The sequence below is a fragment of the Embiotoca jacksoni genome, unplaced genomic scaffold, assembly GCF_022577435.1.
Source record: "Embiotoca jacksoni isolate LCO1_2020_lvr unplaced genomic scaffold, fEmbJac1.0.p SCAF_4, whole genome shotgun sequence".
NCBI classification, from domain to species: domain Eukaryota; kingdom Metazoa; phylum Chordata; class Actinopteri; family Embiotocidae; genus Embiotoca; species Embiotoca jacksoni.
In genome coordinates this window covers 19,840,227-19,860,541 of record NW_027185392.1, presented here as the reverse complement: position 1 = coordinate 19,860,541, position 20,315 = coordinate 19,840,227, and the positions used below count along the sequence as shown (strand labels likewise).

Sequence of the window (20,315 nt, the reverse complement as noted above, 5' to 3'; positions counted from 1 at the left end):
TGAGACTTTGTTGTATTATATTTGGTCTAAGAACACAATGCTACTGGGTCCAGTTAGACCAGAAGAGAACCAGTAACTTAGCCCTCAGTAAATTTAAGGCAACTTGATCAAAAAGAGAGACAGACAAAATAAAAGAGATTTTCTAAAAATCAGAAGATGAGACAGAGATAGAGACAGCAGCATTGTGATAGACTGAGTACCATCATTCATTTCTACCTTTTGACAGACTAAAGAACTCTTCATTGAAGGTCTGATGATAAAGACATGATTCAACAAAATAAGTTTTGAAAAAAATTAAAGTTTGCAGCTTCCTTTTCTACGCTATGCAAATTGGTTGTGTGTCAAAGCATTGCGGGGGGCAAGAATGGCAAGCGACACACAAAAGGCTGGAGATGTTTTTTGAGTGACATTTGTGTTTCCGAGGGGGCGGAACGTCACTGTCCGAAGAAGGTGCATCAGGTCAGGGGTGCAACCAGGGGGGTTTCCTTTGACCTTCACAGGGTCGAGCATTGTGAATTCATCCACCAGGTCAGACTGTTAACACTCACTTCAACTGTGATGTTCCCATGAAATCTCAGGGAAAACATTCAGTTCAAACGACCTGAACTATTTGCATGATGGCACTTGGGTTCTACACTTGTGAGCAAGAAGCATGACAGTGCACCCGTAAGTAGACGCATTGTCACGTCGCTCCCCACCACCCCTACTTGCTGGATTAGGCTCCCCGGGACTGCTTTCCGTTCCCCAAAAATGCGACACAAGATTTGGTGTGCTCTGTCTGCTCAACTCTCAGATCCATGTTCAATTGGCAGACACGCCCAGACCAGCGGTCACAAAAATGCGTGTAACTCAGATGCTGATGTTGATAAAGCGGTGAAACTTGGAATACTTGCTTCGAAGCAGGGGTTATTGCTTCCCCCTGCTTTGTGCCTGTCAGGGTGCTGTGCACCGTTGGCGCACAACAGCGGCAGTCTAGTTACCTTTTGATCCACCCTCATAGAACATAGCAGAAGCAATTTTAATGATGAATCATTAATTGATGCATTGCCACTAATAACTTATTGATCAAAATCCATAATGTAGACGCTAAGGGGTATGTGATTTAACTGTCAGAAAATACATTGTGGATTTGCTGTGGTACCCAGTTGCTGTTTAATGTTTCGAAAAGCTGCAAAACTGTTGCATCTCTCTGCCGTGTGGGTAGGAATAGCTGCCAGTCAAGGCGATGGCCAGTGTGGTGAAACATTGCAAAGTTTTGAGATGTTGTCGGAATGTAGCTTATGCTAACGCCAAACTAATATCTCGAACAGAAGCAGGATGATGATTGTCAGACCACAGAGGGTAACGCTGAAGCTGCTAATCAGGACTGAAACAAAAAAATAATGAAATGAGTCAGCAACATTCCTTCATTTCAGCAGTGGCAGTATTGAAAGACTTATTGGCTTGATAAAGTTGGTGCACCAATATTTGTGGAAATGTGTTGCAGCTGAGCAGCTGTTTCCGACAGTTTCACTAAATACTACAGTGAACTCGGCCCAAGTCACTCCCATCATGTAGACAAGAAGTGTGCATATCCTTGCACAGCCAATGCAATTGGGGTTCACCTAGGTTTTGTGTCTATTCGATGATATCACGTCATTTACTGTTGAAGACTTGTTTCCACAGCGGAAAGGGTCTCTTGCCTGGTCTCGATGGCAGCACACAGCAGAGGAGTTAGTTGGTTGTCAGACACCCTTGTTTCTGCTCGGGGATTGGGACTCTTCCCCGTAGCTTCCACGTGGTTCTTCTGAAGTGTCGTCACCTCGGCCTCCCACCTGCAGACCTCTGCATGGACAGCGTGCACCTCACAGTCTTCCCTCAACCATCTCCATCTAAATGACAAGCTTCCAGGGGCTTTCTCCGAGGGTCGATGGACTTGATGTCAAAGGTGCCAATAAAGGATCCCTGTATGGGACCCACTCCTGGCCCACCGATTGCCAAACCTTGGCGTGATTCTGCGACTCCGCCCTGGTTACCATCCGTGGGCCTTTGATGAAGAAGAGTTGAACCTTGCGCTTAAATGTCTTCTAGTTGTTGCCAATAGAGGAAAATGAACCTTTTCTGAAGGATTCCCGCCATTGGATCAGGCCAAATACTTGAAGAGACGCACACGTACATCTGCATTTGATGAACAGCCAACAGAAACGCCCTCTCTCTGAAATGACCAGTGACCTCCATCACAGTCTAGATTTTCTTAAGCCTGAATATAGAACCAATACAATACAGTATGTTGAAAAGTTAATGTCAATTGTGCCCAGTGAAAACAAATTTTTTTACCCTTGCTTCAAATGAAAAATGGGTCAGATCGTTTGATTTCTTTGTGTCCAACTCATCTAATCTGAAATAGTTTACTGTATGTTCTGTAAGTTTACAGTTTCCAGTGTTTATTAATTTGTTTAGATGCAATAGTAATCAATTTACAATTTAAAGTAATTATTTAATGTATTTGATCTATAACTGTGTTTACTGTATTTGTTCTTCTAAGTTATAATAGACTGGTTTTGCTAAACTCTGTCATTAGTTAAAAAATGTAGCTTCAGGTAAAACATCCACTGTGTTACATTTGTTTTTAGCCTTTCAGTAATTTATGATCGTTTATTGTGGCAGACCTTAGGTGACAAGGCTGTTTGAGGTTAAATGCTGAATGGTGTGTTGCTTATTCTCCAGTACCAGTAGAGTGGGATGCCCATCCACCATAATATTTGCAGCTCAATTTATGGTTCCTCCTGTCTGCGAGCCGAATTGTACCCGGAGTTTCCTCCGATACGAGCTATATTTGGTATGAAAGTGTATGGATGAATGGGAGACATTGTAAAGTGTTTTGTACCCTGTGCAGGTAAAAAGGCACCATATCAGTGCAGACTACGTAAATACCTTTTCTAAGAAAACACTGTCTCTCTGTCCTCGGTATGGAAGCTGCAGTTTATGTTGCGTCTCAGCGCACCAGCTTGCTCAACTGTCAGTCAAACACCTACACCGACCAGCAGAGTCATCAGCTTGAACGGAAAAGGTGTGTTTCAGATTCGATCTTGTTGGGTTGAAAGCGACAAAAATGATGCAGCGCTACATTGAAGAACAGGCAAGACTTCATCAGGGTGCCAACAGTGTTTACAGCAACATGTGCTTAACACTTGGTCATTTTGTACTTTTTTTTAAGTTACTCAGTCACCACTTATTCACTCTATGTCTGGTCCTTGTTCACTCTGTCACTTTCAATGACTCACTCTCATTCACTCTCTTTCTCATCTTCATCTCCTTCTTCACGTATTCACTCACAGCACGTCCTCTAATCTCTCTGTTTTTCTGTCATTCGTTCACTCTCTACGTCCGTTCGCTCTTCACTGGTCGTCTGACTTTCCGTTCCATCGCCGTGAAATAAATGTCAACTTCCTCAACATCAGCCTCGATGTCCTGCATGCTGCATGATACTCTGTCTCTGTGTGCTGTCCCTCTCTTTATCTCTGCCTTCCCTCTCTCTCCCTCTCTCCTCCCCCGGTGCGATGATCAAAGTGGCTGGCATGTCTCTCTGCAGTGCTGCTGTGATCACCGAAGAGAGGCGAGCGAGGGAGGGAAGAGGAGGAAGAGGAGGGAGGGGAGAGAACAGGGAGTGGAGCAGTTGTTTAGCCCGTTTCAAACAGCGCCACAGTGCCCCCATCTGGTGTGGAGGTACATTATGATCCTCAGTGCTGTTCGAACTCAGTGACCTCCCCAAAGTGCAGAGAAAATAAGTCTTCCACAGCCGTGTGTGTAAGCAGCATCAATATGGTGGACGGTAAATTCTGTTGACTTCCTTAGTTGCACAACAAGATTGACCTTCGTGGTGTGACTCTACATCGATATGTTGGATTTGGGGTGTGCTGTGCGCCACAGTTGTGACAGTATTACATTCGAATCAATTAATAAACTGATAATTATTAACTTTACAGCATACTGCCAACACAAGACACGTGTCAGTCAGCCCTGTGAGAATACTTAAGTGCTTTTAAATTATAGGATCTTTGTATCTGTAATGAGCTTGTTAGCATGAATTTTGGGATGGAGTATTTCTGGCAAACATTGGGGAAGGACTTCAATTTAGAAATTCAATTAGCTATTAATTATTGATTTCAGGAATATTGAATTACCACTATTTTCTGACTCTCGTTGGCATTAAGTGGATTTTATTTTATTATTTTAACATGGCTAAGCCAACTGCCATTTTCAATAAAAGCTGAGTTTACATGCTCAAAGGCCTTAAATGAAAATGATATGCAAGTGAATGTTTTGTATACTTTACTGCCAGAAATAAGCATATTTCCCATAGTCATGAGTTATGCAGTGATATTGTTTGTGTCTGAAGGATTTTAAGGTGCTACTTGTTGTTACTATTAGCATAAACCAACAAAACTGAAGGCCTTTGCTGGGTATTTTACAATATGTGCCTCCAGGTCAGGTTTCATAATAAATCTGTTGGATTGCTCTCTGGCACAACACAGAAAACTTTTATTGAAAAAGCTTAAAATAGCACCTGCAGGTTACCTTTTATTATTATTATTATTATTATTATTATTATTATTATTATTATTATTATTATTATTATTATTATTATTATTATTATTTAAATGTGAATGCAAGCACCACCATGGTACATTTGTTTTGCAAGAAATTGCCTTTCATTTCTCAGATGGGATATAGTAATGTGGTGAAACATTTTTGCTTTTATGCAGGTGAGCTTGAAGGCGTTGTTGCTGATTATTGTCATGCTGCAGTTCAGACAGGAGGGTAGCAGATCTGGGAACAGCTGCTGTGTCCTCCCTCACCTGCAATTAACAAGCTTTTTTAGGTCATGGGCAGTTAGGGGCTATAGAACAAGCAATGCTTGGATAGACACACACATACACACACACACACACACACACACACACACACACACACACACACACACACACACACACACACCTACAAACAGACAGACAAAGCTTGAGGTAAATCCTCTTTAAATTTAATCAAATTACTACATGAGTTAGAATAAGTTACAATTCTGGTATAATAATGTTGTGTGTAAGATTGGCTTAGCTCAATGCTTGATATCACCTTTTTCGGACTATTATGGCGTAAATGATACAAATTGCAGAAGATTTTAAAAACTAGTACTGATAAGGATTGGGAACAGAGAAAACAAGAGAGTCACCAAACAGACGGAGAACTGATCTGCAGGAAAAGTGCGACAGAAACAGAAAAACAGCGAGCGTAGGTGTAAGATATGAGCTGCAACTCTTCGCCCTGTGCTCAGGCTGTGTCATGAATACAAAACTCTGTGTTAGTGTTTGTTTGGGTGAGGAGCACTGCAGTGAAATATCGCTGAAATAAAGTCCTGAGGTCCCAGAGCACACCAGCACAGATATGATGTGCAGAGAGGGTATGCTCGGGCCAACTGCAGCTGTCAATTTGGGAATGCAGTCACGGTTTGATCACCAAACATGCATTTTTAATCATGTAAAATAGTACTGCTTGCCTAATTTAGAAAATGTGATCATATGATGCCATTTCAAAGTAATACAAGTAGAAATCAATCAGGTTTTATCCAAACAGCAATTAGTGCTTCAAATGTTTATTCAACCTTTGCTGTTTGTATCACGTGGACATTTTCAATGCAGCAAATTGGGCTCTGCTTTGAGTACATTTCATAAACTGGATGAGAGCAGGCTGTGGTGCTATAAAGTCAGAACTGACCAGTCGATGCCACATAAATGATAACGTATACAGGTCAATGCTCTGCTCTAGCTCATAGAAGCTTTGCTGCACTAGCCTGGTTTTACTCGACCCAAATTCACTCTGTGAACAGAGAAGATCTGGTCATGCTTCTTTGGGGATTGTTTTCAGTTGTTGCATCCTAATCGGTGTAGGCCTCGGGTTCATTTAACCACCATATGACTCATGTTGTGCGCCGATACTCACCCAGCTGCAAACAGCAGAGACCCTCCCCCAGCGTGAGCAGAGTCCAACACCATGCTGGTAAATGACCATTGCAGACTTTGCATAGTAAATTAAGCCTTGTTTTTCATCCAGCTTCAATTCCTCAATATTTGCTAACATGGCTGCAACTGTTTGTGTCACCTCATGTTGCTCTACCACTGCCGCCACTGTTTGAATTATATTTCAAGACAAACACTTGACAACAACATCATCACACTCAGGCATCCCCACGGGTCACTGATTGGTCCGCCTTTCAGGGTGGCCGAGCTACTCTTAATGTTAACAGGGTTTCCAGATTATAATCACAGCGAAGACTAAAGCAGTGAGCAATAAGTGGGCGGAGCCAGGCTATGGGTACACCACTAAGTTACACAAAATGTACAGCTTGATGGGGGCCATAATGTCAAAAGTCTATTTCTAAAGTCATGATGGGCCTCAATAAATCTAGCATGGATTCTAGCCTGTATACAGCACGTTTTTTTTTTAAGAGGTTTTTTATATTTTCAAAAAAGCACCGAAAAGTACGAAGTTCCCCATAAAACATTTATTTTTTGAATCCAGAATACTGGCTCAGCTGGTTTTATAAGGCTGAAATACATGTATGCTATAATTATGTAGACTACACCAAACTTGTAATAGTATAGCCCAACGACCCCATGTATACCAAAGTTATGATCAAAGCATGACAAGGCAGGCTGCTGAATGTCTCCGCTGTTTGGTTGCACAAAAACATATTGCACACAGGATGAGCTAATATACTTCTGAATGGCAGAACACCGTACAATAACTTTTAATGGGCAGCCCGAGATCACAACAATGCCTGACAAACATCCATTATTACAGTGCACAAGTAGATACCATGTCAGTGGCATATTTTGCTTTGCCGAGACGTGAGAAGTACACGCATGTATGACCGTCGGGGAAGGAAGTTATCTGACAAAGTGCAATAAGTGATAAAGTTCATATAGGGAGGAAGTTTGGTGTATTTAGATGGAACAAACACAGGACTCTCACTCAGGAGAACGTTTTTTGAGTCCAGGACAAAGCAAAATTCTGTTAATTTGTTTTTAAGTAACATGTGCAAGTTACTTAGATAACATATTCAACTTAAAATAATGTTTGTTAACTACCTTACATGTATGTGTAATGTGTGATGTTACTTATGTAAAATCACCAAACCACGATCTTTTCCCAGCCCGAACGAAGCAGCTTTGGTGCCTAAACTTAACCAAATTGTGATCGAGTCCCATTTAATCCAAACTATGATCTTTTCCTAAATCTAACCTAATGGGCGAAATAGTTTATAGCAAGACAAATAGCAAATAGCAAGACATAACTAAAATTTGAAGGACAGTTTATATCCGTTCACTTCCCTTGTCCCATTTTGTTTTCCTAGAGTTAGATATAAAAATGTGAATATATCCTGCTCTTGTAAGAACTTTAGACATTTATAAACCATGTCTAATACACTTCCAAACTGAGCATATTCACGTTGATGTTAGGAAAGTGAACCCTTTTTGCGGTTCACTATTCAAATAACCTGAAAGCGCAAGCAGCAGTGTAGCAGTTTATTGCCCACTGGGACCATGCATGATAAAATGCAAGCACTTATGCTATGCTTTAAATAAGTCACCCACCTAATGGCACATGTAAGCATTAATATGTGAGCCATGAACAGCTTTAAAAGATTCTAGTGTTCTGCTGAGTACTGCAAAAAGCCCCTGCATTAATTACTGTATATTAGAGGAGAATCCTACATGAAGATAGTTGAAGTTAACACAAGACAACACAAAGTTAACCCTCTTTTATCATTATGAACTTAACCAAACTCCTGCAAAAGAGATGGTTGAGGTTTACACCACGGATATTGAATGCCAATAAAAGCGCCTGAATCTATTTTAGATTTACATGAACACACACTTAATGGACCCCAGACCAGTTGTTAGAACATCCCAAAGTAGACCTCTCAGCTTTGAAGGGGAGGGGTGGTGATCATTTTCACCCTCTCTTGTGGCTGAAAGGTAAACAGCACTTGTTCCTGCTGTGTTTTAGGTCTGTGCCAAAGGAGCAAATATGTTCTGAATGCTAATTATTGAGTGAATGATGATTGCGTTCAGTAGAGGCTGATGATTGAGCCTATGAGCGAGCCACGGAAAAAAGGCCAAGCTCGGCATCACTGTAATCTCTGACCACCCGTTTCAATATCTGTGGAAATGAGGAAGACTCTCCCAAAGCAATAAGCAACAACCCACGCTCTATCTTGTGATATTATTAAGTGACATTCCCAAGGCAGGATGCTCCATTTAAAATGAATAGAGGACTGTAGGGACACTGTTAGGGAAGAACTTCCAGGATGGAAAGTGATGGTTTTACACCTTTATGCATGTGTGTATGTTTGTGTGTGTGTGTGTGTGTGTGTGTGTGTGTGTGTGTGTGTGTGTGTGTGTGTGTGTGTGTGTGTACATACTGTCTATTAATGTGTGAACAAATTTGATTTCCAAACCATCTTTGTGAAGAAAAAAAAAAAAGCACATTGTAAAGGCATTTTGGACGGTCCTTCCCACAACTTCAGAGACTTTGTTTTAAGGTTATGGTGAGAATTAGATTCAGGCTGGGACCAGGCTTTTAGTTGTGATGGTTGGGTAAGGAGCTAGAAAATGCATCATATCAATGAGTGTACACACAAAGACAAAATTATGTATGTGTGTGGGTTTACTTACAGGCTCAGCACTGAAGAAGCAACTGCAGGTGGTAATTACAGGAATAAGTCATGGTGAGTGAATTTTTGTAATATATATAAAAAGAAATCAAATAGTGCGACTATCCTTTCGTCTCGTATCTTGTTTTTACTGGTGCCTGGTGGTAATGTGTTACTACAGCTTAGTAGTTAGAAGAAGTTAGTTACTACAGGTTCTGGTAAAACCATTGGCTGTATATAAAAGGAGAGTTAGTTTGTGGGTCTGAAAATTGAGGAAAGTGCGCTCGTGCCTTACCACTGAGGGCCGCGAGGGGTTGGTTCCATAAACTCCCATTCAACTTCTCTCATTCATTCATAAAGTCAACTCAATGTTTCCGAGTCATTATGGTGTCGTTTGATAGTCATTTGAAGTCACTCCTTATTAGTTTTCTGGCAGACCAATCATTACTATCATTATTAGATATTAGGCCTCAAAAAGCTGTTTCGGGGGGGGGGGGGGGGGGGGGTCGTGCCTGTTTGATTGACAGGCCTGTGGTGCAGTCAGGTTTCCGCCATAGGTGGGCGGGCGAAGTGTTTGGATCCACGGTTCACAGCCTCCCCAGCTGGTCCAAGTATGGTCACTTCTGGTTCCAAAATAGCAGGATGGCGACGGCCAAAATTGTACAAAATTGTGTAAAACGTGTCAGGCGCTGCGAGATTAGATGCTACAGTACAAACAGGAAAAACATTGAAAGGCTACTTCAGCCATCCAAAAAGTTTTACGTGGTAATCCTTCAAACAAAATGTGGTGAAATGTGAACTTTAAAGTAAAGTAAAGCTTGCATATCACAAGTCTACCACAGCTATGCTAAGTCATTTGAGAGCAAAGCACTTATCCATCTATAGGTCAGTCAATTGCTAACTTTGACATCCAACGAATGAGGTAAGATTGTTGAAAGAAGGAGAGCAGGTTCTTTGAATATTACTCAAATAGTCCCCAGCTGTTTTATTCAAAATGCCCATCCCTGCTGGTAATACTACACACATTGCACACATTACAGAAACCTTTGTGCACATTGTTGAGCACAAATAAAGAGAAGCCATGTCTAATCTACATGCTGGTACACAGAGTAACTTAATGTGACAGACTGTATTGCTATTATTTGTAAATATAATTATATACCAGTCAAAAGAAAAGACAAAAAAAACAACCAGACAGACCAGAAAACACATGCAGACGCCCTCACACACACATTAAAGACACAATAAGGAGAGAAAGAATGAAAAGGATAGAGAGCCTAATTGCTATAATTATGATCACCCACTCAAGAAGTACAAAAACATTGGGCTACAATAACAATTAAAAGTTGTTAAATGCAGATTCTGTAAAGAACCTCATTACAAATCAGTTTTCATTTTTCATGAAAAAGGGTGACGGGTTAGTTCTTTTCTGTTATCCACAAACCACAATAAAGACAATTTTCATTTCCAAAATGTTCTACATTTGTTAACAAGTGACAAAAGAAAGAATACCCAAAAATCGGACTCAGTGACAGCATTTGGACTCCGCATTTCCCAAACAGGACAGAGACCGTCTCATCATTACTACATGCTGCAGTCACTCTATAATGAGATAAAAACCATTGTGTCTGGCTGGAACCGGCGTGCCCTCATTTGAATGGTGGCAGCTGGTCTGAGAGGCACGGAGAGAACAAGGACGTGGCTTTGACCTGGTTTGAATGGGAGAGTGCTAATTAGAACGGTAATTACTGGTTGTTAACGCCGCACTGGGGACACGACTGAAATGATGTGAGAGGGCTGCAGCTGGGGAGTTAACACAACAAGAGAGACCGTGAGCTATACAGACAGAGAGAGGAGGGAAAGAGACAGGACTCTAAAGAGAGGAGACAGCAAGTGGGAAGAAGGTGTTGTTGGTTTTTTTCAACAAACCAGGGAGAAATTCATGAAGGCAGAGAGACAGAGCGAGTGAGAATGAAGGCAGACAAAATCAATATGAGGCCAGGAACAAAGTGACATTGAGATAAAAAGAAAACATAAAAAAAAGGGGGGGAGGGTTACAGGCAATAAAATAGGGTAATCAAACCTCAGTACTGCATAAATTCAAGAACAAACATCGAGAAAGGGAGGTACATACTCCGCTTATACCTTCACAATGAGCCGAACTCTTGTCGTGGTGGTTTTGGTAATCACCCACCCATCACAGTGAAAGTAAACCCCACTACACTATCTGTGCACAGAGAGGGAACAAAGAGATACGAGACAACACAGCGAACCGCTAATTATCACAGAAAATGACTTTATTCATGGCCATATCAAATATTACTGTGGACAAGCCGTTCTGGGCCTGCTCTGTAGCTTGGCTGTTACAATAGAAAATACTATTTTCACGTGTTATCTGTATTATGTGAAGTTTCAGTGGCCCTCAGCCCATTAAATTCTCTGAATGGAAATATTGTGTATGTGTGTGTGTGTGTGTGTGTGTGTGTGTGTGTGTGTGTGTGTGAGTGGGGGTGGGTTCAGCCCGGACTAAGGTTCTGGATGGTCTCAAGGTGCTCTTGGTAGAGAGAGAGGAAGGCCCGGGCTAAACTGAAGAGCAGCGCGTCACAGTTCTCCATCTCCTTCTGCCAGAGAACACGGAGGTTAATGCAGGGAAACGTTACCGTTTGTACGATTACACAAAGAATGGCATCAAGGAATTTTTGTAATCGTCATTGCTAATTGTAGTTCATCCTCCAAATGTGTGAACTGTTAATGTCCACAATATCCCCGAGTCATCAACACAGAATATTGTGATGTCGATATGGAGCTACACTTACAGCCGACGTCTCATGGTACTCCAATCCCTGGCTCTGGGCCCATTCCTTGGCCACAGACGCCTGCACCTCCCTTCTAACAGACAGATCTGACTTGTTGCCCACCAGGACACCTGGAAAACACACAAGTGTACATGTTTACATAAACACAGACTTAAGGCAAAAGTGGCATGTATTGTTTCCATCTCTCTGGAAAACAAAAACAAAACAAAACAAAAACTCTCCTCAAAAAGGCACACTATTTATGGAACAAAAACATAAAACACTATCAGCTTTGAGAGGCTTACAATGAGACATGAAAGACATGAAACTAAAATCTAAAACATTTTGCTTGAAACAACCTGTCACACTTTGCTTTCAGTCACAATAAAACCAATTAAACATTATGACAGGATTCTGGTGCATTAAATTCTGCTTAATGAGTGCGCATCCGCGAGGGGATAAACTCAATAACCCAGCCAACAATCACAGAATAACCAAGTTGTTTTTAAAAAAAAAATTTTACTTTTAGTAAGAAACAACAGCAACAACAACAAAAACTGAAAAATGTCTGGATGTGGAAAAGCTAAAGAAGTAAAGGAAGTACCCGATAGAAAGAATATCCTGCGTGATTCTGCCGAGTGCAGCCGAACTGTGCAGAAAGTAACAAACTGAAATGGTTGGCTATAGAGCAGCTTGTTTTGTGACTCACTGTTTCACCAAAGCCTCCTGTGGATTTATTATTTATTTTAATTTTTTTTAGTTTAAATGACCTCGTCTGTAATTTTTGACACACATCCGACCTACAACTGTAACAGTGGAGGAACCTCTACCTGCTTGCACAGTTCATTTATTTACCGCAGCGCAGATGCCGACCCTCTCAAACCAGCTGGGTTGATGACATAATCTGAGCCTGAACTGAAGGTTCAGTTTATGAATTTAAGTCTGGTTTTCAGACATTTACATATATTTCTAACCGACACGCATTAAAATGAGGTTTGAGTGGGCAAAGATTTCTCACTTAGCAAAACGCCCGTTACTCCGACACCTCTCTTCTTGTGTTTCTGTCTGTGTGAAAGTCGATTACATAATCGACTGCATTTAAAAACTACAGAAGAATTCAGACATTCATTGCAACTTAATTAAACATTAAATATAACTATTGATCTTGGAAGTAGTAGTTTGACCAAAGAATCTTAAATCAAGATTCACAAGAATTTGTCATCGAATTTGTTATATTTATAACTTTCTTTGTTGAACTACGACATAACTCTTGCTGTCAGTCTGCCAGTATCCCATACATTTGTTGTTACCTGGAACATGGAGACCTTGGCAGTGAGCGCGGATTCTCTCAATCCAGCGGCTGCAGTTGGCAAACGACTGCTCGCTGGTCAGGTCAAAAACCAAGCACAGCAACGAAGGCTCACCCCACTGTGGACGGAAAGGTGGCGAGTGGTTGTGTAGGGAATGAGGAGAGAGGGACAGACGTCGAGAGACACAGAGTCGGTAACACTTCTTTTCTACTTCTGTGACAAAATAAATAATACTCGAGTGCCTCCGCTGGGTTTTTAATTTAAATGAGGACGCAGAGCTCCGGATGGGGAATTTCACTCGTTTCATGCGAATAGAAAAATTCCAAAGAAGCAGTCTCACCATTTTCTCACAGCCTTCCACTAATGTCTCCTTCCCTGCCGAGTCTATTATGTAGAGCTCCTGGAGGGAAAAGGCAAGAGGAGAAGGGGAACGAGGAAGTGTTATACACGGGGATTTAGTCAAATTACATGGTTAAACTTCCTACTTTCTTTGGCAGGGGCATTAATGTTCCTCCTACAATGCTGCCACACTGAATACAAATTAGAAACTAACAACATTATATGTCTGGAAAAACTTCTTCCACACTGAGTGATGGATTACAATTCTCAGCATCCACCTTCAGCAATTTAGAGACTTTCTTTTAAAACGGAGAAGAAGCCTGAACCGCGGTTGGTTGCCTCATAAAGTATCTGAAGACAAACGCAGCAGCAACATTTTCATTTAGTCATTTTGTTGCGTGGTTGCAGGTAAAGTTCTGATCAGAGACACTCACCACGCTGTCGTTGGTCTCGGGGATGTTGACGCACTTCATCAGCAGCTCCACTCCTGTCGTCTGACAAACAAACACAGCAGAGATGTTCATTGAGAATTTGTTATGTAAAGAAATGCTCAAACACCGTCATGAAGTGTTGCGGCCATCTCTTTTCTATCTGCATGCTTCTTTCAAAAAAAGATCTGCTACTTGTTGTTTCAGTCACAGATTCTTATTGGGTCAATATTAGGTTTTCAGCTCCATTTTCTTATGTCATTTTTTAACTGTTGTAGTTGGTCAAGTCATATCGAGAGGAGAGGAGAGGAAGAGGAGAGGAGAGGGGAGGGGAGGAGAGGAGAGGAGAGGAGAGGAGAGGAGAGGAGAGGAGAGGAGAGGAGAGGAGAGGAGAGGAGAGGAGAGGAGAGGAGAGGAGAGGAGAGGAGAGGGGAGGGGAGGAGAGGAGAAAGTTGCACAACAAACTGTCTATTGTGATTTATTGTTAATGTCAAAACTTAAGCAGCACTAATTAGCAGCTTGGCGTGACTTGAAAGCAGCTTCACCATCCTGATGTTCGTATGCTGACTGAACCACCTCTGCTGCTGTGACTCCATTACTTTAAAACATAGATTTATTTAATGTCTCAATAAGAATAAATAAGCTGTGCATAATTAATGATATGGCTGCTTTGAGCGACGGGTTGTTAGGGTGGCAGTTTGTGAGTATCTCTTGGTGGCTCGGTCGATGTTATGTATCCTCCACTGTGCAGAGGATTGTGGGTCAGAACAGCCGGAGGATCAAACAGATGCAGTAGGACATTCTGATAATTTTACCAGACTGCATTTAACAGACTATGTACTGAGACATACTCAATCTTTTTTTCTGGCAAATCAAATAGTATCCTATTAATATTGGAATGCATGTAACATTCCCAATATTTTGATTGAACTTTGAAGAAACTATTGCTGAGTTCTCAATCACATCGTTTTTCTTTTTACTTTCAGTCTGTACTGCAGCTACCTTTACAAACGATGTTCTGTTGCATGCAGCGTGCACACAGGTGGGACGTCCTGCTTCATTGTAAAAAATGGGCCTTGAACTTTGACCCTCTTGGTCGCATCCGTCACGATCCGTAGCGTGACATTGAAAGTAAAAGGACAAATGCCGCATTTAACGTTACACTTCTTTTTTTAATGCCGGCTCTTCCCTTCTTCCTTTTGTGAATTGCAACCCTGCGGAGTTTTAGCGCCACCTGTTCTCTCAATGCTGCTCTATCAATGTGACATACTTTCTGCTGCACAGAGGATTGTGGGTCAGAACAGCCAGAGAAGCATGTTGGCTTGCAGACTGCAAAATATGACATACTGAGACATACTGAATCTCTTTCCTGGCAAACCAAATAGTATCCGATTAATACTGGAATGCACAGTTTGTAATTGAATAATAAGTGACCAAAATTCAGAATCTGACCACAGTCTCACGCTGGCTGCTCAGTGTGTTTTGGCAGACTAAAATGAGAGACACTATTTATCTCTTCTTCTTTTTTTTTCCCTTTCTTTGGTGGAGGTGGTAGATGTGCTTTGGAATCAACCCAAATGGCTACTCAAGAAGAAGTCGCTGTTTGAACTTCGGTCAAACTGTCTTGATGTAAGAAAAACTGCAGAGGAAAGAGACATTAGTGGCTGAGACTTTTCAGAAATGAAACCAGGGCAAATAGAGGTAGCTGTAAGATGCAGGCAGTAGAGGGTAAGGAGAGTGTGGATATAACTTTGGTCTTATCACAAATGCACCTTCTTCACAAGCTACGAGATCTAAAGGAGTCCTAAGTGGGCTGGATGGTTGCAGGCTGCTTTTCCCTGCTGTGTATTCACTGGTATGAGATCAGTAGTGACCTTGAAGAAGCAACTCGAGGTTTCTTCACATCAGCACCAAACTCTAAATTGATCTGATCTTCTGAGCTCACACTTAACTAAGCATGTCAAATGCAAGAGACTGAAGCCCAGAATAACACACACACACACACACACACACACACACACACACACACACACACACACACACACACACACACACATTTCACACTCACTGCCTCTATGAAATACAAACACACACACACACTTCAGCACAGCATTAACCTGGTTCATACACAAACACAGTTCGTAGCAAGCATCCGGTACACACACACACACATCCAGACCATGCTGCAGTCCCACTTCAGAGCGGCCTAATGAGCTGGTGTGATGCATAGGAAGCCTCTCGCTGGAATGTCAATGAGGGCCTATTAGTAACAAATAAGCTCCGAATATTGCTAACGGGCCGTCTGACATTTTCAAAGGAGGACGTGAGCCGAATGGTCGACAGCCTCCGCTACCCTTCAAAATCAAAAGTTGAAGAACATTAGGGGTGACTTGGGCGTCTGCACTGGTTTCTTTTTCACATCGGTCCACATGGAAGAGACACATGTTTCCATCAGCAGGTAAATCCAATCTGACATGTGCAAAACAACAACAGGTTTAAACTCCTTGTAACAATTAATGAGCTCAGCAGTGGCAATCTGGGGGTTCAAATTTGAACTGTCTTAATATTTTAGGAGGATGGCACCAAATAAAAGATAAGTGTTTCTTTTGTCCCAAAAGGAAAGGTTTCATCCTCCGGGGACGACCGCAGTAAACTTCATGTCGATCTGTCAAATAAGATTGTGATATTTCTTGAGTAAATGTTGGAATTCTGGAAACATGATGGCGTGATTATATGTAGAATTCCAGGATCAAAAACGTACACTGAATATCTTCAAAGTTTTTGAAAGTGAAGTGCCTTTTACTTGAAGCACTTGTTGTCAAGTGAGTAAAAAGTAAAAAAATATATATATATATTTCCAACTAGTATCAAGGCTTAAAACAGGTGTTTTAACGGTTGCATAGCAACAGCAGAGCCTGTGACCAGCACTTTCCCATGAGCATTTCTTTCAGTGCATTCAGATAATAAAGTGGTGTCCTCTCTACACAGAGCCTTGATTTACAGGCACAAATGCAAAACTGAATTGTTCTCTACTTGCATTCAACACGGCATCCCTTTTCATATTCCTGTTTGTTACATTGCACGAACACCGCAACACAACTCCATCTGTTTGTATTTCATTTCCTTGGAAATATTCCGACTATGCAGTCGTGGAGATGTGTTGCGGCTTGCCTGGGGTTCAGTAAGCACACATACGAGGCCAGCGCATATTAAAAATACAGCACTATTGCAACCCCTCTCTACTTTGGTAATCCTCTGCAAGTCGTACATGAGGAGACACACACAGCATCACAAACAAGTGGGTATGAGCCGATGCAGTATGGACAAACTCAACACTGTTGTTGTACTGTGTGTGTGTGTGTGTGTGTGTGTGTGTGTGTGTGTGTGTGTGTGTGTGTGTGTGTTTGCTTGTTAAGTACCTGTACTGGTGGCTTTCCAGAATCCTGCTGTATTAATTATCGACGTTCCTGTCACCTCAGAACCCCCAATATTGCTGACACAGCAAGAGCTTGAACAAATACACACACCTACACATCTACACACACACACACACACACACACACACACACACACACACACACACACACACACACACACACACACTGGGCTCTTCTCCAGGACTTTACTTACCAACCTGTTCTGTACTCTAACCAGCTGCAAGGTTCAGATGTAAACTGTATGCAAATGGTGGAGAAATATATGTGTACAAACCGCTCCGGTGTGTATTCATGTCCATAAGTCAGTGCTTATGTACTGCACCTGCATTCACTTGCATTGGCGGCGCATGCAGCTGAAGTCTGAAGCCCTCAGAAGCTTGACTGAGTGACTCAGTGAGCGGTAGCCATGACCCCATATATCCCAGAGTCAGGTTAATGACACGGTTCCCTCCCTCATGGAGATTTGCATAAATAATGCAGATTAGCCTTCTCTGCATCAACATTAATTGGTACATTATGCTGTTTTGCACTTCAGTGATTCCTGTAACAGATTTAAGAGACCTCTGCAGGTCCTTGAAAAGCTTGCAAGGAGTTCCACTAAAGAAACGACACACTGTATGAAGAGAGATGATTCTCAGTGACTATAATAACAATTACATCTTCTCCACAGTGGTGTCTTTCTCAGGCAAATTAACATAACCACTAAATTAAATGTTTTAATCATTTCCAAATTCTACAAACACTGACTGTAAATTTCAAATAAGTGATTGGCCCCGATCAAGTATGCAGTGCTGCTCCACAAGTACTTAATCACTGCTTAATCAGTGCCTATAAATATAAATATATACAAAGCCTGCTACAATCTCTCCACATATGTGTACTTTGTACTTTGTATTGGGAAAGGTTAATACTAGTTACTAGGTAAATGTGTTTTCGACTAAAGCAGCAGATTTAGCTGATTAACACGCTCATTAGCTGCATGCTGTGGTCTCAGGCAGGAATGAACATCTGAATAAATACTACAGCGCTTCATAGGCACAGATCAGGCTATTCCCATCACGCTGCTGTATATTCTGTGCTGGCAGTGAGCCACAATTAAACTTCTCGGGTTGCTCCTTCCAACCCCATTTCAAAACCTCTGTTACCCAGCTCGAATATAAATCTATAAGCCCGTGGCTAGTCGCAGAGCACAGCCCTATCTCTAAATCCCTCAACAAGTTGTTTTACAACTTACAACTTCGATTGTGCGATGTGAATATAATACGTTATACCCTTACCAGGATGAGACTGAATACTCCACATGCACACCAGTATATTTGGAAGAGCATGCCCTTGTTCTGAGGTACGTGCAGGCATGTATTGCTATTTGTCGAAATACTTGAACGTTGCTTGTCTGAAGCATCCTTGTCTGATTTCAGTCACAACACATTCCTGAAAATGTCTCAAAATAAAACCTTTCTAAGGGCTTTTATTTTTAAATGGGTCCGCAAACGTAACACCGTAACTTTCAACAGGCAAACGGCAGCGGATCAAACCGCGGCTTGGAGTTGATATTGTGAATTGATCAGTACCAATGTGACAACCATTTGTTTTTACTGGCTCTATTGCACGGCATACGCTTTAGAGATGATCGGATCTTCAAGCACTTAAAAAAAAAATGTACATGAATTCCAACTAGATGAAGACACCCGTGACCATTTTATTGTTCCACACCCGGAAGAAAAAAAAGCGGTGGAGGCATCATGCAAGTGCGCTCCAGCAGCACGACACCTCCAATCACATGACGGTGTTAAATCAGGGATCGAACCTCCACCCTTTTATGGATTGTGTGTCAATGCTTTTTTTACCATGCTGTAGTTTTTCTGGAAGAGAGTACCATCACTGAAGAAGATGTGAGAAAGGGCGCTTTTCCCCACTGCAGCATCTCCTGCACACACACACACACACACACACACACACACACACACACACACACACACACACACAATGTTAAATGTGCGTTTAAAAAGTGCTTTGTCAATTAAATTCATAACTACCTTTTGGTTTCTTGGTCTGTCAGAGTTTGAACTATCTGGTAAAGTATACTGTAAAAACATGTTCAGCATCCTTTGTGACTGACATCTGAAGTCTGCAACTTACATCGGATTTGCACACACACAAAAAAAAACCCCGAAACAAAACAAATCCTCACGTAAATAAACATGCTGTTGCACATTGATAAAAGTACCAGACGTGTGTTTATCTCGTGTCTTTTCATGCCTCTGTTGAACTGACTGTTTTGAAGCGGATCGCTCAGCTCCATCTTTTGTACTCAGTGTAGCAGGATGAGCTCAGACTTTAAAACCTTACCAACGAGCAGACATCTCGCTCTCAACTTCACCATGAGTGCGGATGTCTCGGAGGCAGTGTCAGCAAACTCTTTCGTTGCTCTCGAAACTCTCTCGTTTCCCCCGATTAAGTTAAAAAAAAAAAAAAAGGTTGTTTCTGTTTTCAGTTGTGCATCAAATTATTCTTCCTTACGCCTCGGCAACATGGCTACCACGCGTCTCTTAGCAACCAGCTACAGCGGCGTCTCATTGGGCCAGCCAGGAAGTACGTAACACACGTACTCGTGCTGCCATTGGCTATTTCTGAGGACGGCGGTGTGTATTTTACCCCTGAGTATGTCTTGTCAGGCAAGGCTTGATTTAAAAAAAAAAAATAAATAAATAAAACATTTTTACAATATTGCCATTTAGCAGCACTAATTCAACATACCGATTAGACTGGTGGAGCTTGTTGGAAAGGCACGAGAGTATGAATCAGATTTTAGGAGGAAGAAACTACCTGGCTGAGAGTGACCTCGTGCATGAGGATATGAAGGACCTCGCAAAGTGTGTTCAGACCGCTAGAGGGCGGAGTTTCTGCACCAGCGTCACACGTCACTTTTAACATGGTGTTTGTAACGTCACAATAACGCTTTCCAATTCAACATTTCATTTGCACAGTGGTTTTAAGACACATATTATTCATATATTTCATATGAAATCACCTTGGACATTTTTATTTCCCCTAAACACATCGTGGTGCCGTATTTAGGCCTACATAACTGATCCTAATTTCATAGCAGGTGCTGTTTGAATGAACTTTGTTTTCCTCGCTGCCTGTTTGAAAGAAAGAAAGAAAGAAAGAAAGAAAGAAAGAAAGAAAGAAAGAAAGAAAGAAAGAAAGAAAGAAAGAAAGAAAGAAAGAAAGAAAGAAAGAAAGAAAGAAAGAAAGAAAGAAAGAAAGAAAAATAAAAAAAAATAAAACTCCAGACAAATGGATAGCGCGTG

At 41.6% G+C, this 20,315-nt stretch overlaps 1 protein-coding gene across 1 annotated transcript; it reads right to left on the bottom strand.

Moving 5' to 3' along the window:
- Positions 1-9,642: 9,642 nt before the first annotated feature.
- ift27 (intraflagellar transport 27 homolog (Chlamydomonas)) lies at positions 9,643-19,553 on the bottom strand. Its single transcript, XM_069167955.1, has 7 exons — positions 19,351-19,553; positions 18,849-18,928; positions 13,571-13,630; positions 13,138-13,197; positions 12,798-12,915; positions 11,509-11,618; positions 9,643-11,313 (listed from the first exon to the last, which is right to left on the bottom strand). Exons 1-7 carry the CDS (start codon positions 19,382-19,384, stop codon positions 11,209-11,211), a joined length of 567 nt encoding a protein of 188 aa, XP_069024056.1. The 5' UTR covers positions 19,385-19,553; the 3' UTR covers positions 9,643-11,208.
- Between the last annotated feature and the right edge of the window lie 762 nt (positions 19,554-20,315).